At 50.8% G+C, this 19,558-nt stretch overlaps 2 protein-coding genes across 5 annotated transcripts; one reads left to right on the plus strand and one right to left on the minus strand.

Annotated features, from left to right (window-relative positions):
- Nucleotides 1-852: 852 nt before the first annotated feature.
- PCGF1 (polycomb group ring finger 1) lies at nucleotides 853-17,819 on the plus strand. 4 transcript variants are annotated; one of them, XM_074274238.1, is made up of 12 exons: nucleotides 854-1,852; nucleotides 2,100-2,297; nucleotides 3,029-3,163; nucleotides 14,530-14,607; nucleotides 15,019-15,124; nucleotides 15,329-15,481; nucleotides 16,286-16,357; nucleotides 16,462-16,567; nucleotides 16,867-16,900; nucleotides 17,201-17,287; nucleotides 17,421-17,501; nucleotides 17,695-17,819. In XM_074274238.1, exons 4-12 carry the CDS (start codon nucleotides 14,539-14,541, stop codon nucleotides 17,740-17,742), a joined length of 756 nt encoding a protein of 251 aa, XP_074130339.1. In that variant the 5' UTR covers nucleotides 854-1,852; nucleotides 2,100-2,297; nucleotides 3,029-3,163; nucleotides 14,530-14,538; the 3' UTR covers nucleotides 17,743-17,819. The 4 variants fall into 4 exon arrangements, with proteins under 4 accessions (XP_074130338.1, XP_074130339.1, XP_074130340.1 ...); XM_074274237.1 differs by lacking the exons at nucleotides 2,100-2,297; nucleotides 3,029-3,163 and having other exon boundaries at nucleotides 853-1,852; XM_074274239.1 differs by lacking the exons at nucleotides 854-1,852; nucleotides 3,029-3,163 and having other exon boundaries at nucleotides 2,208-2,297.
- On the minus strand, nucleotides 1,938-5,081 carry TLX2 (T cell leukemia homeobox 2). Its single transcript, XM_074274240.1, has 3 exons — nucleotides 4,260-5,081; nucleotides 2,488-2,725; nucleotides 1,938-2,266 (listed from the first exon to the last, which is right to left on the minus strand). Exons 1-3 carry the CDS (start codon nucleotides 4,663-4,665, stop codon nucleotides 2,050-2,052), a joined length of 861 nt encoding a protein of 286 aa, XP_074130341.1. The 5' UTR covers nucleotides 4,666-5,081; the 3' UTR covers nucleotides 1,938-2,049.
- Nucleotides 17,820-19,558: the final 1,739 nt, after the last annotated feature.

Raw genomic sequence — 19,558 nt, forward strand, 5'->3', positions numbered from 1 at the left:
TTTATTGTTCTCCCAGCTGCACAAGCATCAATTTATCTTTGATAAATCTATTGGCTCTTTCCTTTGTCCTCTTATTTTCAGTCTGGCAATAAATGCTGTAAATTTGAATTCGGAAAAATCCCCCAGCTAGCCCTTCTCAAATCCACAAGCCCACTCCTCTTTTATCATTTTGTGTCTCCCTACTTCTGTCAAGTTTGACATTTATAAAGCACTTAGCAAAGTGCATAGCAGGTGCTATATAAATGTTAGCTGCTATTATTATTCTCTTATTAATCCATCTTGCAGGGGCTGCAGATTCCAAAAACTCCACTTCCTCAATATTCTGACTGTGAAATTCACAATGAATGACTTTCCTTTTGGCTGGTTTCAAGTTTTCCTCAGTAATTTTTTCAGTGACATACATACCCCTTTATCTGATTAGACTTGATACTGGCATACCCCCTTGTTTGCCCATCCTTAATTAGCGCTGCGTCTTTGGGTACTCCGTCTCTGACTCCACCCTCCTTATTGACCCTTTCCTCATACTAGGTAGTGGGAACTCCCTATGCACATGCTTCTGAATAGTCAAGTCCTCCCCTACAATGACCCCCCCTAAGAAAACCCCTAATTGGTCATTCCCCAACGGCACCCACTCAAACGCACTCCTCGTGATCACGTGCTCACACGCTAACGGTCACTAACACAGAGACACCCCCAAGTCCTAAGGGTCGCGTGCTCTCCACACTGCGCCCCCTCTCCTAACCGTCAGGATTATGGTCACACGAGGCTCCCGCCCCACCCCCACAATCCCTCTTCCTGCAGAGATACCCGCTGCCTCCACTCCCTTAAAGTGAGCCTGGCACTGGAGCCAGATGCGGTAGCGGGTTCTCCAAAGCGCAGGCCGACCGACTCGGGCAAGCCACCCGGTTGTCCTAAACTTCGCCCCTCGCTGGCTGTCATTGGCTAATTTTTACCAGTCAGTCCCACCCCCTGATTTCATTGGTTAGTTACGCTCGGCTCAGCTGGTCCAACGAGGTCCCTCCCGCTTCAGGTAGAAAAGGTGAAGAAGGGCAGAAAAGGCAGCAGAAACCTCGTGCTGAGCTGAGCTGGATTGGACCGGACCGGACCGGACCGGACCGGGCTGGGCCGGGCTGATCTGGACTGGGCTAGGCTGGACTGGGAGGCGCGGACACTTAGGGAAGTCTGAATCCTTCTCCCGCAATCTTTTAGCAATGTGAGTCCTTGGACCCACGATCGGAGCGAGCCCCAACAGGGCAGGGTAGAGAACCAGGAACAGGGAAGGAAGAAGATAGGGTAGAGAAGGAATCTTTCTCCTTTTAGGCAGCCGAGCCCTCCTTAACGGAGCTGGGGAACGAATCTGCCTAAGTCCACAGAACTCGCTTTCACTTCACTGGCTTTTTATTCCCCGAAGTAATCAATTAGGGAAAGAGGAAAGGGGAAAGGGAGCAGCTGGGGAAGGCATGATGTGGCCAGTTCCCCGGCCTGCTCCCCACTGTCCAGCCCCAAGTATCCATGGCCTGTGAACTTGACGTCCCCTCCCCTCATATCGTAAGCTCAGTGAAGGCAGGGAGCGGGAGTCCTGCTTCGTCAGAACCTGGGACTTAGCAGCCTCCAAGAAGGAGGGGACAAGGAAAGAGGCGTCTGGTCAGTGGTGGAGGGGGTTGTGGCAGGTGGAAGAGGAACAGGGGTGGGTATAGAAAGGTTGAGCACAGGGGCCTCTCCCAGCAGGAGTATCTAGCTAGGGTGTGTTGGTCCCTCCATGCATGGACAATTGGTGACCAAGAACCGACTGGCTCTGTAAAAGCGGGTATAGGTGACAAGCCAACTCTGCAAAACGTCCAACCAGGTCCAGGTGAGAGTGGCAAGTCAGCCCCCTTTGTGCAGGAGGGAGGTGTCTGGTATGTAGACAAGACGAGGTATCCCGTCCAAGTGGGCATCTGGTGCAGAAGGCACGCGTCCAGTCTGTGGAGAGGTTCTGGGGAGGCAGTGTTTGGCCTAGTCCTGGAGGGTGTGGAATTGTATCTCCCAGGTTCGGAACCAGGGTCCCCCTCACACAACGGAGGCGAGACCAGACACGGATGCCACCTTGTTGTCCTCAGCCCAGGGTTGCAGATTCTGCAGCGCGAACAGTGAGGAGTTGTGGAGACACAGAGGGTCGGGCGGCAGCGGCGGCCGCAGTGGCCTGGGCAGAGCGTCCTGCTGGAGGTGCAGGAGCAGCCTCCCTGCGCGGTGCCTCTCGGCCTCCCGCTCTTCGGCAGTTTGCCTCCTGCATCCGGAGTTAGCAGATTGGGTCAGAGGTACCGCCCCTCCCGTCCTCGTCCCCCACTAATCCAGAGCCCAACGATTGCCACTGCGGGCAAGCAGAACCTGCAGACGCCCTGGGAAACTCTGACCTGCCTACTTCTCTCCTCCCCGGAATCCCTCCTCTCCCCCTCCCAGCCGCGTGCCCCCTGCTTCCCTACCGAGGCTATCCCGTCCCTCCCTTACCGCCATTTGGTCCGCCGGTTCTGGAACCACGTCTTGACCTGCGCGTCCGTCATGCGCAAGGCCTTGGCTAGCGCCGCTCTCTCGGCCGAGGCCAGGTACTTCTGGCGCAGGAAACGCCGCTCGAGCTCGAGCACCTGCGCCCGGGAGAAAGACGTGCGCGGCTTCTTTCGCTTAGGAGGAGTCCTGTTCTGGTAAGGGTGGCCCACGCGGCGGGCCCCAGAGAACGGGGACAGCGCGGCTGGGGGAGGGGAAGACAAGAGTGTTCCAGCCACGCCAGCGCCGGTGGCTGCCCTGAGCCGAGCCCCAGCAGTGGGTGCGCTGGACTGTTCGACCCTTCTTGACCTTTTGCGGGCTCGGGGGTACTCAGATCGGACACCCAAGTCTCCTTACCTCACTAACCCAACCCAGATACTGTACCGGCTCAGAATCGTGTAACCGGTACCGCTGGGTTCCCCACTCCTCTCTTCCCCCTCCTCCTCCCCCCCCCCCCCGCCCCGTCCCCACAAACACTCTCTGGATGCTGAGGCTGCCCTTTCTCCAGAGGAGCATTCTTGGACTGAAGGAGATGAGTCCCAGAGGCCGGGAAAGGAGACAAACGAAAAACGTGGGAATCCACTGCTCCTCCCCAGGACCACGTTCTGACCCGTAGGCCAGTTCCCAGACGGAACTGAGTACGGTGAGAGTCAGATTACACCAAGCTCCCATATGCCCATAGCCCCCGGCAGTTAGAGGTACTTTAGAGCTCCAGACTGGACACACTCCCTGAGATTTCCTCTTTGTCGATGTGTATATTCCTATAGCTGCCTTCAAACGATTCTGTTTTCTAGAGTATTTTTGGATTCCTTCTCATCTTGACCCTGGTTCTTAAAAAGCTTAAGCTTCAGGTCCTGAGGTTAGGGAACAGTGAAGTCAGGTTTAGTGCGAATTAAGGAGGGGGTAGACAATTAATGGAGACGCCCAACAGGAATGATAATCTGGAGATGGAGATGTCGGGCTAAAAGGACTGTGGTCAGTAGTGCTGAGGAGAACTAATGTTTGTGGGGGAAGAAAAGATATCTTTAGATATATCCTAAAATGAGGTGTCCAGAAAATGTCGGAGAGTTAAATTTGGGAGGGGAAAAAGTAGATCAAGAATGGGGTGAATGGGAAAAGTCGTTTAGGGGGAGTTTTAGGATTAGATGAAGTGGAGTGGGCATTCAGGAATGAAAATCGAATGATCAAATTGGGCGAAAGAATTGCTCACGAATGTCTTGGGAAATGGGAGTCTTTAGTATTGGAGAATTAGGAGAAAAGAATTTTAAAGAAATACCTATCTTGAGAAGCGCGGTTTTCATCGGTTGCCCTGGATGTGGGGATAACAAGTGTTTGTCCCCAGGAGTGAATCACTCCGGAGCCTAAGAATACTAATGGGGGGAGGGGAGGGGAGATAAAGGATTCCCCAAGGAAATCCTGGAATTGGGCAAAGATGGGGAGGCAGCGGCTTTATATATAAAAGTGGAATCAGGAAACTGGAGGCTTGGAAGTGTTTGGGAAGGCCAGTTTTACATTGTGAGGATTTTGCGGGGCTAAGGGTAGGAGGAATAGCACTTTGCAGTGGCGGTTCTTGAGGCAGTCCGGGGATTAGTGAGGAAGGTAGAAATGGGAAATTGAGGTTGGAATGCTAAAGAGTTTCAGAGTGTCTAGCGGTAGAGATGATGAACCGGAAAGGAAGGAATCTTGAGTGAAATAGGATGGGGATGAAGGTGAAAGCCTGCCCCACCCCACCCCCTCACCTGTGAGCCGGTCCTTGGCAAAACGGCGGCCGCTGTCCATCCAAGGGAAGGTAAGGCCCGATAGGCCGCCTCCAGCGCCTAGGCCGGGGGTGCCCGGGGCTGCGGCCGGGCCCCCGGTGGGGGGCGGCACGGGGAGGGGCCGGTGGGCGGGGACGCGGATGACGCCCCCGGCGGACCCCCCGCCGTGACTCCCCGGAAGAGAAGCCAGTGAGCACGAGGGTCCGTAGCCGGAGGGCCCCGCGTATCCGCCGGTATACAGAGCACCCTCTGTCTGCCCCACGCGGCCGGGACCTGGGCCAAGGCAGCCACTGCCGGGGGGCTCGGGGCCGCTGAGGATCTGGTCGATGCCGAAGCTGATGGGTTCATGGTGCTGGAGGGTCTGCGGTGCCAGTCCGACCGAATCCATGGCGAAAGGACCTGCCGGGACTAGGTCGTGCGGAGGAGGTGAGGAAGAGTTCTCGGGGGCTGCAGTTATGGGGCGGGCGCTCAGGGGCCCGCGGGCTCCGGGAGCATCTTCTCTAGACGCTGCCCGGGTCCGGACTTGTGCCTGTTGACCTGCGGCCCAGAGGGGCCGCCATCTCCTGTCGGGACTGGGAGTGCGGCAACTCCCGGACCCGCAGCCCGGGGGCCCTGGCCCCGGACTTGGCCGGCGTCCGGACTCCGGGGCTCGAGACCGATGGACGCTCCGATAGACGGACCCTGGGCTGCGGCTGCCCAAGTCCGGGGTGGATCGGGTTGGCCAGCTCTGGAGAAGACTGACAGCTGGGCCCCCGGGGGCGGGGCGGGGCCGGCCCGACTCGTTAAAGGGAAAGAGCCGCCTGTTTGCGCCGAGGTGTGTGGGGCGTAGAGCGAGTGGGGCAGCCGACGCCGAGCCTTGGGCGGGGGGGGGGGGGTGAGGTCTGCTGAGGTGGGGGCGAGCTCCGAGCTTAGCTTGGGACCGCGCCCCGCGGGCAGGAAGGGAGGGAAGGGTCAAAGGGTGGAGAGAAGGGAAGACCTCTCCCGCACAACCTCGCCTCAGCAGCAGGTGCCTTGAGGTTGCCCGGCTTGGAGGTGTTGCCAGGCTGGCCCTCCTAGCCCGAGGCCTCGGATTCGAAAGAGGGCCCGAGCTGGGCAGAACCTCTTAGCGACTCCAGATTCGTTTAGGTTCCGGGGCCACCTAGTTTCGAGCGAGGATCTCGTTGTGCCCGCCCAGGCACTGGTATGACCGGAGGCCTCCGCAGAAGGAGGGACAGCTAAGGGTGGCCTAGACCCTGAGGATCGACCGGGTGCCCCGGGGTGGGGACCAAGTTGGGCGCGGCTTAGGGGGAAGCCGGCAGGGCCAGATAGTCAGCACAGATCAGGGAAGCCCCAGCACAAGCGAATGGGGTGGGGCCGGAGAAGCGAGCCAGGGTCTGGGCTGCACTTGCTGACTTCGTTCGAGGAGACCCCGAAGTGCACTGCTTGGGGTCGCTCGGGGTCCAGTTCCCCCCATTTCTAGGGATTTCGATTTCTTGAGATCAGACCAAAGGTGCTTCTAGCGCTTGTCAATTGTTGGCAGCCCGCGGAATCCTCGGCGATCGGAGGAGAATCCCTCCCTTCAGGGGCTCGTTTCTTAGCCATTCCAACTGCATTATTCCCGGGGCCCCTTTCCTCTGCCTTCTCGGGCTTTGGGAAAGGGAGCCGGAACTGTCCGGCCTGGGGCCTGTCCGTGGCGCGCAGTTACTGCAGCCAGCGGCTCCTCCAGTCTTTAGTCTTTAGCGAGTCCGTTGATAATTAGCTCTAGTCCATCCTCGGCCCTCGTCGTAGGGAATCGGTGGTTACACTGGAAAACGGGGATTTAGGAGGTTCGGACCTTGGCATCGGCGGGATGGAGGATCTGGGAAGTAGTTGGCTCTGCATGCCTGCCCCTCCTTCCCCAGGATGGGACCCCCAGCCCTGCCTCCGCCCTCACCCCCCCGGACCCGCCCCCGCCGCCGCCCGGCCCCGCGCAGGCTGTGGTAATCGGGTTAGCGGCGCCGGAATTACATTACCTTCCCCAGCCCGGCCCGGCCCCGGGGGGGCCTGGCGCCTTGGTGCCGGTCAGACATGGAGCGGGGAGGGGGTGCAGCTCCATCTCCCCACGGACCCCTGTCCTCTCCCAAGGGCCTTCTCCCCCATCCTTTTAACTCCTGGCCTCAGGCTACTTGCCTTCCCCAGAAGGGCTGGACGTGGTCCCTGTCCCCGTTCCCCATCCTCCCGCCTAGCCGGGGATAGGCACTGGATCCCCTGGATTCCGAGCCCCCGTTTTCCAGAGGGATTTGGTTCCATCCCGGTGGCACCGAGTGGGCACTCGGGAAGCCTGGTGGTCGGGGGTGGAGAAGAGATTGACTGATTAGTTCATGGCAACCCTGCCCTCCCTCCCTCCTCCCTCACTAGCAGATGGGCCAGCAGCCGGGGCGCCTGGGGCTGAGCACAGGGCAGAGGCTTCTCTCCCCGAGCCATCAGCTCTTTTCGGCGTCTGGTAAGGAAAAAGCCTTGGGATGAGAGTTCTGAAGTCCTGGGTGTCCGCCCCACCCCGATTGTTGCCATAGTCGGGAATAACAGTTTCCATCTCTAGAGAAGTGTTTTTCCCTGCCACACTGAGAGCCGGAAACTTGAGCTTTTACTGGGAAGGTCGCTTGGCCTCGGAAGTGACTGGGAAGTGACTGGCTTGGGCCAAGTTCTGGTAGGATCATAGGATTTAAAATTAGACAGATCCAACCGCCTAATTTTACAAATAAGGAAAACGGGGTAAATGGCTATTGCAGGGTCCCACAACTAGCGTCAGGAGGTAGGATTCAACCCCAAAGTCCTCCGGCTATATCACAATGCCTCTCCATTCAGCTGTTCTTAGGAAAGCGGAAGGGACTGAATCGTGTGTTTACTGGGAAAATAACCCTGTTTGTAGAGCCCATAATTCTCCCTTTGGGAGAGAAGTAAAGGAGCAAGAGTTGATTGACTATCCCAGAACAAGATAAGTGATGACAACAGGATATCTGATATCAATATTTCCTTTCCATTGAGCCATTCCTTCTATAATAATCTAACCCCTCTTTTCTCCTCGTCCCTTCTGCCTTTTAAACTTCCAACTACCAGAAAATGCCCTAGATTATTCTTGCCTTCCTGACTTCCTGGGAAGGGAGGTTGTCTCACAAGTGATCCCCAACTCTTATTTCACCAAGGATGGGCATGAAGTGCAATTGACTGACTGGGAGTATAGAAGATCAACCAAAAGACAGGGAGAAATGAGAGAGCAGGCATGGGGAAAAGGGTGGAATGAGGAACTATGTGTAACAAACCAAGCGGAACTGTCCCTATACATTCATGCTGATCCACTTATATATGATCCTCTGGCTGAGTAATTTTTCACCTCTTTGAACCTCTTACTGAATTCCCCACAGGATTATGCCCTACTACTTATGCCCACAATCCCCACATGTACCCCTTTACTAAGTGAATGACCTCATCTACATCCCAGAGAAGATGGAGATCATTCAGCATGAGCTGTGATTATTTTGTCTCCCTGAGCTCTTGTCTTTGTCTCAAAATTCCACTTTCATCCCTCTGTTTATTTTGTCTTAGAAATAGTAGTACCTCTCTGTCAGGGCATACCTGTGCTTTAATTTACACTTTTTATCTTTAAGCTTGTTCTCATATTTCCTGCCTTAACAATTTAAATTTCTCTGTTACCCTCTTCCCTAATTTTCTTTCTCTCTCCCTCCTCACTTTTTTTTTTTTTTCTGAGACAATTGGGGTTAAATGACTTGCCTAGGTCACACAGCTGGGAAGTTTTAGATGTCTGAGGTCAGATTTGAACTCTTATCTTCCTGACTTCAGGGCTTGTGCTCTAACCACTGTGCAACCTAGCTGCCTCCTTTGCTTCCTTTGGACTGTCAGACTGACCACTGAACTGGGGGGGTACCTAGTTTTGAAACTCAGCTCTGACACTGACACTAGCAAAGGCCTGGCCATTTGACCTTTGATTCTCATTTACTCCTGTCCCCTCCTCTTTGTCCCTACTCCTCTCAACTAAATTCAGATTTTAAAAATCATAAGTAGGTTATTAAATGGTCTTAAAAACTGATTGCTTCTACCTCTGGTCTTAACTCCAATACATTCAACCAGAGTTATCTTTCTAAGGTACAGCTCTGACCACATTTTGCAATTAATTTCACACTATACCTGGCTTTTAGGATCCTACAAACCTTTTCCCCAAACTTCTCATCACTCCAGATTCAAATATTTTCCTTTGACTTTTACTTAGCTGTATGATGGTGAAGTTACTTAGCCTTTCAGCCTCAGTTTCCTTTGTAAATGGGAATAATATTCATGCTACCTACTACATAAGACTGTCATTAAGGAAAGTATTTTATAATTCTTAAAAAGTGGTGGAGAAATGTGAACTTACTCACAAACGAATGGCTAATAACACTGTTAACACTTTCTCACCACACCTTGAGTTTTCAAACATTTGTAATCAACATATTAGTCATATCTGAAAATATATGGGTTATTTTGTATCTTTACTTCTTTGCCAAAAGACCACTCAGTTTTTTGAAGTTGTTTGATCACTGAATTGAGCATATCTCTGAAGTCTTTCAAATGTTTCACTTCGATTTTAGCATTGTTTTTGCCTACTACCTCTTTGAAATGTGACTGATTTCCACAATGCTGTATCATCCCAGTTTTGCTTCTATTTTGAATGTTGTTCGTCTAAACTTTTTTTTCTACCAACCCTTAAAGATCTAATCCACTCCCATCTTTAAACTATATCTCTTTGCTGAAGAGTAGTAACTTTGTTTCTAGCCCTGTGCTCTCTCCTTAGTTCCTATTTATTCCAAAACTTGTTTCAAGTTTTTGTTCCTATTTGTAATCTCTCATTTTTTCCCTTAAAAACCACTCTCAGGTTTGGTCTTTCCTCTCCAGTTACACAGTAAATACTTTTCTAATCCTTTAACTACTGTTAACAACCCCTTCCAAGCTGACTTTCTTGTCTCTCTCTCTTCTACCCCATTCTTCTAAAATGTAATTTCATCAAAAACTGCCAATGGCTCCCTAACCTGTCAATAAAGCCCCAGATTCAAGGCTCTCTACCATTTGACTTGTTCTTTCTTTTCTAGTTTTACCTCCATGATTTGTCTGTGATATTTCTGCTCTTATTGGTTGAGATATTTGTAATGTGGTATTTCTGCTCTATCAATTGAGATATTTTTAAAGTGCTCAGCATTTGATAAAACATTAAGCACTGTTTTATTGCCTCAGCTTTAGAAAATAGGTAGTGTAGGTATTATGCCATGTGATTTCATCACTTTGGACTCTAGCTATATAGATTGAAGAGTTCAATTTATCACAAGCTTGAATGATTTTATTTCTGTGGCTTCTCAAATCATTACCTGAAAATCAACCTGTATGATGAGCCTCCAGGCATTTAGCTAAGCTGGTATGAAGAAGACTTATGTATCTGAAAGGGGTTCAGTAAAATCTCATCAGTTGATAGTATTTCCAATGTTCCAAAGTGAAAAGTCTCTCACTTCTATTTTGTTGGATCAATAGAGCTAATAGAACTCCTCTTTGGAGAGTCTAAAGTTCCACAAAGAAAACATCAATTAGGGTCTTAGTAAAGAAGTCAATAAAATCCAAATCTATCAAATGATATGCCAGGTTCTGTGTGGGAAGCAAAATTCTGTATATGTATACATATAAGTATATGAATATCCCAAACAAATACAAAACAGATGAGGTAACCTTGTAAGGGAACTCACTAGCAAATAAGAATCTGGAAAGGCCTCATGTAGAATGTGGCATCTGAACTGAAGTAGAACTTCCAAGGTGAACTAAGAAGGGTAATTACTCATTCCAGGCTTGGAACATTCAGTGCAAAGGCCTGGATGTTGAAACTGGGGGGGATGAGGAATAACAGGAAAGTCAGATTGCACAGAGGAGAGTAATAATGTCAAAAGGCTAGAAAAGTTGACTTTGGAGTGTTCTTGAGAGGTCAAGACAACAGTCATACAAAAGAATTGATATGGAACTCACTAATTTATTTACTAGTAAACAGGCATACTGACAAGCATGGATTTGGTCATGGGTAAAAAAAAATTGAATTCCCTAATTACCAATAGTGAAAGAAAGAACACCATTCCAAGGGATCCAGGAAAGTTTGTCTAGACAGGGCCTCAAGGTTTCATGAGGCCAAAATGAAGTGTGGAGATAGGGGGCTCATTGCTGAGAAACTGCCTCTTTGTTGCTTTTGAGTATTAAAATGAGAATGAGGGCCTTTTCATCAAAGGAGCCCTCGGCTTCTAAGCCTGTGGTGAGCATCTCAAGGAATCATTGCTAATTACTTGCAACAGAAGTTTTGTGGTTTGCTTATAGAATGTTTTAAAATTTTCACATGGTAAAGAAAAAATGGCTAGAAAAGTATGATAATGCCAAGTTCTAAAAGTTTTAAATGTCAAAAGAGGATCCTGGGATAATAATGAGGTACTGGAGTTTATTGGATATGTGTATCTATAGAAAAAACACATTGGTAACTGTATGGTGAATAGGACTTAGGAGAGACTTACAGAAAGACCAAATAGGAAACTTATTTCCATAATTTGGGCAACTGGTAACAAGGATTTGAACTAGGGTAATGGATATGTGAGTGAAACAAATGAGACGTAGGGGAGAGATGTAAAGTTCTAAATGAAGATTTGGCAAGTGATTGGATGAGGTGAAAAACAGGATTTTGGACCTGGATGACTAGAAGAATGGTGATTTCCTCCACAATAATAGAAAAGTTTGGAAGAGAAGTGGATTTAAAGGGAGAGAATTTTCTTTTGAATATGTTTGTGGTGCCTAAGCATCTATAGCTCAACATGTCTAATCAGCAATTGTTGCTGCAAGACCAGATCTGGCTCAGGAGAGAAATGGGGACTGGAGATGGGGATCCATACCGATTTGGAGGGCTGCTGCCCAGATAAGATTGAACTCAAGGGAGTTGAGGGTATAAGGGGAAGAGAAAAGGAAAGGAAGATGAGATAAAAGGGAAAGGAAAAGAATGGAAGATAGAAAGGCTCAAGACAGATTGAGATACATCCAAAGCTGGTGTTTAAAATCTGGATAAGACAAGCAAATAAGATTTAGAAGCCATAGTGAAGGAAGGAGCCAAGAGAACATAGTCACAAAAACCTAGAAAGGAGGTATCTAGGAGAAAAAAGTTATCAACTTTGCTATGGAAAGGTTAAGGAGGATGATAAATGAGGAAGAATAGATTTGACAGTTAAGGCATCACTGGTACTGAACAATAAGACAAGCTTGACCCTAAAGAAAATATTTGAGAAGACACCTCCAGTTATTTTACAGAGACCATAGATATGGAATACATGTAACATCAAATATTTTCAATATATTGGCTTTACTGAAGTTTTTTCTTAGAACTTTTATTAAAAGGGTTTGCATTGTGGAAGCATACAGTGAGAAACAAGTGATGTCAAAAAACTTATTTTAAAAAGTTAAGATCACACAAAGATGGTTGGCAACTTTGGCTATGTTTTGATAAAAATATGAATCAAGATCCTTAGATGTGAAAAGGAGGGCAGTGCTATGGGAGATTTGAGATTAAATTTAGAACTCTATGCTGAATGGGATAGAGAATCAATTAGGGAAGAGTAAAGATTGCCTTGCTGCACTTAGAATCCAATTGAGATTAGATCACGAATTTATAATGGCCTTAGTGAGCACTGTTGCATGATTTCCTCCAGCTCCGTTCAGTGCACATGAGTTTAGAGCAGAAGCAGAGTTAGGTGGTGGGGAATAACCAGCCTTAGGGCTTGGAAGACCAGCAATATAATCAATGGCCCAGGATTTAAGGGAGGATGGTGAAAGAGTTGATGTTCCCCTCGGGGATTAAGAGGGAAAAGGAAAGAGTAAGGGTAAAGGCTTAGGAAAGTACTGGGGTGTATGTGTGGGGGGGTATGGAGATAGAGTTGCAGGTAGAAACGAGGAAACAGGCCGAGACTGAAATGACTGGCTCAAAATAATGCATAAGTGGCAGAGAGTTGGGGCTCAAATGCAGGCCTGATTCCCAATCTAGTGGTGCTTTTGTTCTTGTGCTTGGAATGCCAATCCTATGTTCATCCTTGAAGATGGCAGGAAGATGGCCCCATGGATAGAGGATTGAGGAGTCAAAACCCAAGTTCAAATCCCACTTCAAACTTATCAAACTACCCTGGGCAAGTCAATCTCTTGCCTGTTTCCTCATCTGTTTTCCTCATCTGTAAAATGGGGACAACAGCACAAACATGAAAAGCTTTGCAGAACGCTGGCTGTTATAACTACTTGTGCTATACGATTTGGCTGTTTTTGAGGTTATTTGTGCCTGTCTTCTCTCCCTAGATATAAGCTGCTTGAAGACATAGCTTGAATTTTTCTCCCTCTTCACCCAGCACAGGCCTGGGCACATAGTAGGTGCTCAGTAATTATTTGAACGGTGTGATGAATAGTATCTTTTGTGTTTGTGAGTGTGCTTGTGTCTGTTTCTGAGCACTAGGTTTTCAAATGTCTGTTAGTATCTGCCTGGTCCGTGCCTGTGTGGGTGTCCCTGACTCTATATAGTTTATGGATCTATATTTCTGTCACTGTGATGTTAGCATGCAGTGAATGGGAGTAGTGTTGTCTCAGTGTGTGGCTGACATACATACAATGCACTGGCATTGTGTCTGTGTGTGGTATGTCTGGGTCTGAGATGCGTATGTAGTGTCTGTCAAGTTCCCGTGCAATTCCGTGATGAGGATTGTACATATATCTGGGTGTGGTGTGAGTGTGGAGGGGGTGCTGTGGGGGGAGTGTATGCATCCTTGTGTGGGTGGTGTCTGTCTGTTTGCTGTGTGCCCTCTGTCCCTTCATCTCCTCCCCCCGCCCTCTTCAGCATCTGCTCTGCATTAGCTTGTCCCAGGCCTTGGCAGGCGCCAATGATTAAATCACCATCATTAAGCCGGGCCTGCCCCCCAGCAGCAGGGGGATGGGGGATCACTGCCAATCCCCTATGGGCCCCTCCCCTCAGAGATGCCCGGAGAAACTTCCTAAGATAGTCCCCTAGAGCCTGCGAGATTCCCTCAGAGGAGGTTTATTACTGGAGGGCAGGAATGAAGGAAGGGGGTGGGGAGGATCAGCAGATGGGGGAAACAAAGGGGAACAGCCTAATGGACCACGGTGATGGAGAAAATGAGAGGGTGCTATGTAGCCAGGAGCAGGACAATGGGGTGGGTGGTCACTGTGTGCCGAGAAAATGGGTATCACCGAAGGACAAATGGGGGTGAGAGAACCAAGATGGGGAGCCGCGGAGGGAGTTGAACTGAAGGAGAAAAACAATGGAGGGGAACTGAGGCTGGGGTTTGCCTGTAATCGCGAATTGGCTGCGAGCACGTTGAGGGCTGGGATCGTCGTGGTGGGGGGTTGTCGGTTGTTTTGCTTTTCCGTAGCTCGCCCCCACCCCGGCTTAGCGCAGTGCCCGGCACAGAGCCAGCGCTTAATGAATGCTTGTTGATTACACCTAGAGGAATCTACGCGAGACAGGCGAGACTGGGATTGGGGAGTGCAGGGAGAGAGATCGCTGGCGAGGGGACCCTGGTGCCCCGGAAAAGGGATCACATGGGACGGGCCCTTTGGGGCGACGCGGCAGCGAGCAGAGGAGGAGCAGGGGGAGGTCCGCAAGGGGATCCGGCGCGGGCGGGCACACAGGAGCTACGACTGCGCCTCGCGCGTCCGGGATTTGACCGCGGTCGAGCTCAGTCTCCGGCCGCGGAGGGTCTCGCTTTCGGACGCAGACGTTCGCGAGGAGACCTCCCGCCCGTCCCGAGAGATGCTCCCCGCGAGACGCCCCCGTCGCCCCTCGACAGACCCGGCTCGGCTGGGGAGGACCCCCGGGAGAAGCTTTTGGAAGAGGAGACGGGGGTGCCTTCCTCCTCGGCCGCGGCGGCCTCCGGAAGACGCAAGCACCGCGGCCTCCGCTGGCTCTGGTTTGGGGTGGCCGGGCTCCGGCCTCGCGGGGAGAGCGGGGCTGCAAAGAGCCCCCTCGGCAGCTATGACGCCGAGTGGGGCGGGGCTAGGGGCGGGACGAACTCAGGTGAGCACACGGGAGAGAGGGGCGGGGAGCGGTGAGGCGGGGCTCTGGGCGGGGAGGCCAATCAGAAAAGGACCAGGCCCCCCGTTGCCTGGAGACAGGCCCCGCCCAGCAGGCGGCACCGGAAGTGGCTGGCCGGGCTCAGCCTTTAAGATGGCGTCTCCTCAGGGGGGCCCGATGGCGATCGCGATGCGGCTGCGGAACCAGCTTCAATCTGTGTACAAGATGGACCCGCTGCGGAACGAGGTACGGAGGCGCCGGGCTGGAGGCGCCAGGTGGCGCGAAGAACCGAGGCCCAGGGGCTGGTGGGCGCCTGGGCAGCTGGCCCGATGCCCAATGCGCTTGCGCTGCGGCCGGGTACCGGATGCGCGTGCGTGCTGTTTGGAAAGGGGGCGACCCCCCGAGTAGGACGCATGCGCGCCGTGACCCCCTTTGTCGCCCCCCCGTATTGAGCTCAGAGCCGGACTTGCATGCGGAGCCCCCTGCTGGGCAGAGGTGGAGGGGGGGTGCTCAAGTGGAGCACCCCCCAACGCCTTGGTCCCCAAGGGTCTTAAGGGGGGCGGGCGGAGGACGACACGGGAGGTCATTGTTTAGCTGCCTCACGTCGGGTCTCGGGGTGGTCAGTTAGAAAGTCAGTGATGGTCAGTTTGGCTGCAGGAGGAAGTCCGAGTGAAGATCAAGGACCTGAACGAGCACATCGTCTGCTGTCTGTGCGCCGGCTACTTTGTGGATGCCACGACCATCACGGAATGTCTGCACACCTGTGAGGGTCCTCCCCGCCCCCTCCCTCCCCACCCCGCGCCCTCCCAGCAGGTCTCGGCCCTCCCGCAGCCCAGGGGACCGGTGGGATGGACGGAGCTGCCTTCGCGGCAGATCCTTCCTGCCCCGGGGCCTCTCCCCAGCACCCCTTTACCTGGGTGAGGGAGGGACGAGGGCTGCAAGGTGTGTGGCCTCTCTCCCCCCCCAGTCTGTAAGAGTTGCATAGTGAAGTACCTGCAGACCAGCAAATACTGCCCCATGTGCAACATAAAGATTCACGAGACCCAGCCCCTGCTCAACCTCAAACTGGATCGGGTCATGCAGGACATCGTGTACAAGCTGGTCCCCGGCCTGCAGGACAGTGAGTGTCCCCCGCCCCCTAGGAATCGGAAAAGCCCCGGGTTCTGGGCTCACCAGCTAGATTTCCCACTCTGCCCTGGGCTCGGCGCCCCAGGAAAAAACGAGGGAGCTGAGCCAATCTCCAAAAGACTCTTCCCGCTCCGACTTTGTGATTCCAAAGGGCTGAATCTGGAGTCCAGCCCTAAGTTCGAATCCCACTTCAGACACCATCAAACTGTGACCCTGGGCTCTCTTGCCTCAGTTTTCCCATCTGTAAAACAGGGACAATAGCAGCACCAATGTGAGGATAAAGATATTTGCAAAGGGCTTTGCAGAGCGCTGGCTCTTATGACTGTTTCTGTTAATGTAACTTAGCTGACTTTGTGGTTTATTTGTGCTTTTGTCTTGTTCCTGCTCCCGGTCAATGTCCCCTGTGGAAAATGAGGGAGCCGAGCCAATTAATCTCTAAAGACCCTTCTAGCTCTGACTGATTCCAAAGCTCCCAGTAGAGCTAGCAGGACAGTGACATCCTTCATCCCCACCTGGGTGTGTGTGTCTCTGTGTCTCTGTCTCAGATCGTGTGTCTGTCAGTCTCTGTGCCTCTGTCTCAGATCGTGTGTCTGTCAGTCTCTGTGTATGTGTGTCAGACTGTGTGTCTGGTCAGACAGTATGTGTGTTTGTCTCTGTCTGTTGGCTCTGGCTCCAGCTGGAGCTAAGACTTAACTGGAGTAAAATCGGGCTATGAAAATTAAGGGTGGTGACCAGGAATCGACTTCCAAAGTCTAAGGTATCTTTCTTCCTTTTCCCACCCTCTCCTCTGCTGCAGGTGAAGAAAAAAGGATACGAGAATTCTATCAGTCTCGAGGCCTGGACCGAGTCACCCAACCCGTCGGGGAAGGTAAATATCGCCTAAAGAAAGGTCACCTGCCTCCTCCCCCAGAGCTTTCATTGTTCATCACAACTCTTACTGGGTTGTGATAGTGGGTACTGTGTCTCTCGTAGAACCAGCCCCGGGTACCTTTGGCCTCCCCTTCAACAGCTTTGACCATTCAAAAGCACACTATTACCGTTACGATGAGCAGCTCAGCCTATGCTTAGAAAAACTAAGGTAAGGGGTGTGATGGGGGCGGGGTGGGGATGGGAGGGGAGGGGGTAGGGAAGTGATTCCATCAATTATGCCTGCTGTGTGCTTAGGGAAGAGTCTAGTCCAAAGTGATGGCCTACCCCAAGTTTAGTGCTGAGTGGGGAGGGGGAAGGTAAGCCAGCTAATGCTCCTACCCCACCTAGGAGGGTAAAGACTTGAGGAGGGAGGAGAGATACCAGGAAAGGGAGGGGCTTTGGGAATGATCGGGGCCAGTTCCCTAGTAGATCCTAATCTTTGTCTTTGTTCTCCCTTCTTCAAAACAGCTCTGGCAAAGACAAAAGTAAAAGCATTTTACAGGTAAGGGGGCTGAGAGGGAGGTTGCCATATTCCTATCTAAACAATTCTAATATCACTTTTTCCTCATACAGTAATAATAATCATAGCAGCTCCGATTTCTAGAGCACTTCATGATTTGCAAAATACTTTGCTCACAGTAATCCTGGAAGTTGTTATACAGGTGGTATCCCCAGGATTATCAGGACGCTCAAAGCCGGGATTTACCTTTTCAAACAGTTAATAGAGTGGCAGAGTTGGGATTTTAATTCAGAATTCTTGACTTGAATTCCATTGCGCGATCTTTGTCTCCCTGTCCTTCAGCACAAGTTCGTTCGTTGTTCTGTCCGAGCCGAGGTTCGGCATCTCAGAAGGGTCCTATGTAGACGACTAATGCTGAACCCCCAACATGTAAGTTAGACTGTAACAGGAAGAAGCTGTTAAAGGGAAGGAGGGAGGGAAGGAGGAAGGACCGAGGGATTGAGAGGAAGGGGCTACCTGTTCCAGTGTTCCCATGACCTCATCTCCTCTCTCCCCCTTCCAGGTACAGCTCCTATTTGACAATGAAGTTCTCCCAGATCACATGACCATGAAACAGATTTGGCTGTCTCGATGGTTTGGCAAGGTGGGGTTTGGGGAAATGAGAGACTGGGAGGGAGTGGGGTTTCAGGAGGAAATTGGTCAGAAAAAAGGGTGGTTGATTCAAGGAAGGTGTGAAGGTGGGGAGGGGAAAAATGGAAAGGGGATGACAGGAAATAAAAGGGCAGCTATGGCTAGAGAAAGGTGTGTAACATCCCTCCCCCCTTCTTTTCTGCTAGCCTGCACCCCTGCTCCTGCATTACAGTGTGAAAGAAAAAAGGAGGTAGAAGCTGGCCTCCCTCCCCCACCCCAGATATTTATGCGATACCCACAGTGGCTTTATTTTTGAAATAAAAGTGAAAAAGCACTTTTGGCTGCTTCTTGAACTCTCATTTCTTCCTCTTCCCATCTCTCTCCCTCATCCTACATTGCTTCTCCCTTTCCTTCCTTTTTCCACCTCTTAACCTCTCATTCAACAAGTCCAGGTAACCTTGTATTGAACTGAAATGGGGAAAAGTAAAGTGTATGTTGAGGGATCAATGAGCAGTAACTTGAAGATTTCTTGGCCAGGGCTACGATGGATTCATTGGAACTAGGGGTCCTTAGCAGGAGCTTTAGAGAAAGAACTTTGTTGGAAATTTTGAAATCCAGGAAGGAGAAGGGGGGTTACTGTCCTAGTGAGGGGCCTTAGATGTGATGAAGCCTTGAACAGGGAAAAGCCCCAGTGATCAGCAAGTGGTTTAATAGCCAGGATTTTTTTTTGGTGGGGGACACCCCAAGTGTGTAATCTAGAAATCTGGGGATCTGCATCTGAAACTCTGCCCTGGACCAATCATCCCCTCCCCCCATGCCCTTCAGAGATGCTCATAGGCTCAGATCTCAAGTCTGGATCTTCTTTGTGTCTTTCATCAACAGGGGGTGGGGGAAAGGTTTGGCCAAGCTCTTGCTTTGGCAGCTGCTCCCTCTCCACCACCACTGATTCAGACCAGCTGTAGGGCCATTTGGGCCCCGAATCTACCAGCCTCCTTTATTCTCCTGCTAATGAGCACCCCATTGTGGGTCTTCATCTCGGGAGGGGGACAGGCCTCATTGTGATCTGGATCTCAGGGGTCTCGGAGAAGAGGGCCTTTGTTGGGGGTGGGGAGGTCCAGATTTGATCAGAGGAATAGCAACCAGGTTCCAAATGGGAATTGAGAAAGAGGTACTGGGAGCCTTTACCACATGCCCCTCATGTTTCCACACTGTTTCCCCTCCTGTCTGGCCAGAAGGCTGAGAGTCCTGCATGCTGTCTGTCCTCAGCTCCCTGCCTTCTCTCCACCCCTCCCTCCCCCTGCCCCCCCCAGCTGTTCCCAGCTGTCAGGGATGAAGATGTCTCTTCCCCTGCCCTTGCCCTCCCCCTAATGTCCCCAAAGGACTGAAAAGTAAAATTGAATGCAGCACATATGGACACATGCACTGTGTTATGGAAAAAACTTTGCATTCAGGATCTTGGGAGAACCTATTCCAAGTTCTGGCCTTGGCTGATATAACTTGGATTCAATTGATTGCCATTTTTCTGGACTTCATTTCTCCCATAGTTTATGAAACATTTTTAAGGTTTGCAGAGTGCTTTATCTATTCGATGAAAGGGTCCGACATTCATTCTGGTTCTAAATCCTAAAAGTATCTACCAGGGCACTTAGGTTACATGCCATTTGATGCGGATTTACAAACTTGAAGACAGAATATAGCACTTCTAGGTATCAGTTTTCCCCCCCTACATTAAAAAAATGTTTCTGGTTATACATGTACATTAAAAAAAAAGATTTCCTTATGAATCATGTTGGGAGAGAACTAAAACAGGGAAAAAACCAGGAAAGAAAAAGAAACATAGTATATGTTGATTTACATTGTTTCCATTCCCCTCTACTTCCACTTAAATTTATAATGGCAAGTCATTTAGGTGCAAATATTCTGGATTCTCTAGTCAGGCTCAGAAACGGAAGGTGATTTGCTCAGGATCACAATAAGTGGAAGAGCTAAATCCAAGTTTTCCTATTTTATATACTACCTGTCCCGAGTATTGAAGGTGTAGTGAAAAAGGAGAGAGGTAAAAACAGATGA

This window comes from Sminthopsis crassicaudata, chromosome 6 (genome assembly GCF_048593235.1).
Source record: "Sminthopsis crassicaudata isolate SCR6 chromosome 6, ASM4859323v1, whole genome shotgun sequence".
NCBI lineage: Eukaryota > Metazoa > Chordata > Mammalia > Dasyuromorphia > Dasyuridae > Sminthopsis > Sminthopsis crassicaudata.

Excerpts from the sequence above, each read along its gene's own strand:
- PCGF1 (XM_074274236.1), top strand. The coding sequence starts at position 14,101 with ATGCTCCCCGCGAGACGCCCCCGTCGCCCCTCGACAGACCCGGCTCGG. Across the intron at positions 14,608-15,018 it reads TGGACCCGCTGCGGAACGAG|GAGGAAGTCCGAGTGAAGAT; the intron begins GTACGGAGGCGC and ends GTTTGGCTGCAG. Across the intron at positions 15,482-16,285 it reads GGTCCCCGGCCTGCAGGACA|GTGAAGAAAAAAGGATACGA; the intron begins GTGAGTGTCCCC and ends CCTCTGCTGCAG.
- TLX2 (XM_074274240.1), bottom strand. The coding sequence starts at position 4,665 with ATGGATTCGGTCGGACTGGCACCGCAGACCCTCCAGCACCATGAACCC. Across the intron at positions 2,726-4,259 it reads TGCCAAGGACCGGCTCACAG|CCGCGCTGTCCCCGTTCTCT; the intron begins GTGAGGGGGTGG and ends CCCCTCCCCCAG. Across the intron at positions 2,267-2,487 it reads AACCGGCGGACCAAATGGCG|GAGGCAAACTGCCGAAGAGC; the intron begins GTAAGGGAGGGA and ends CTCCGGATGCAG.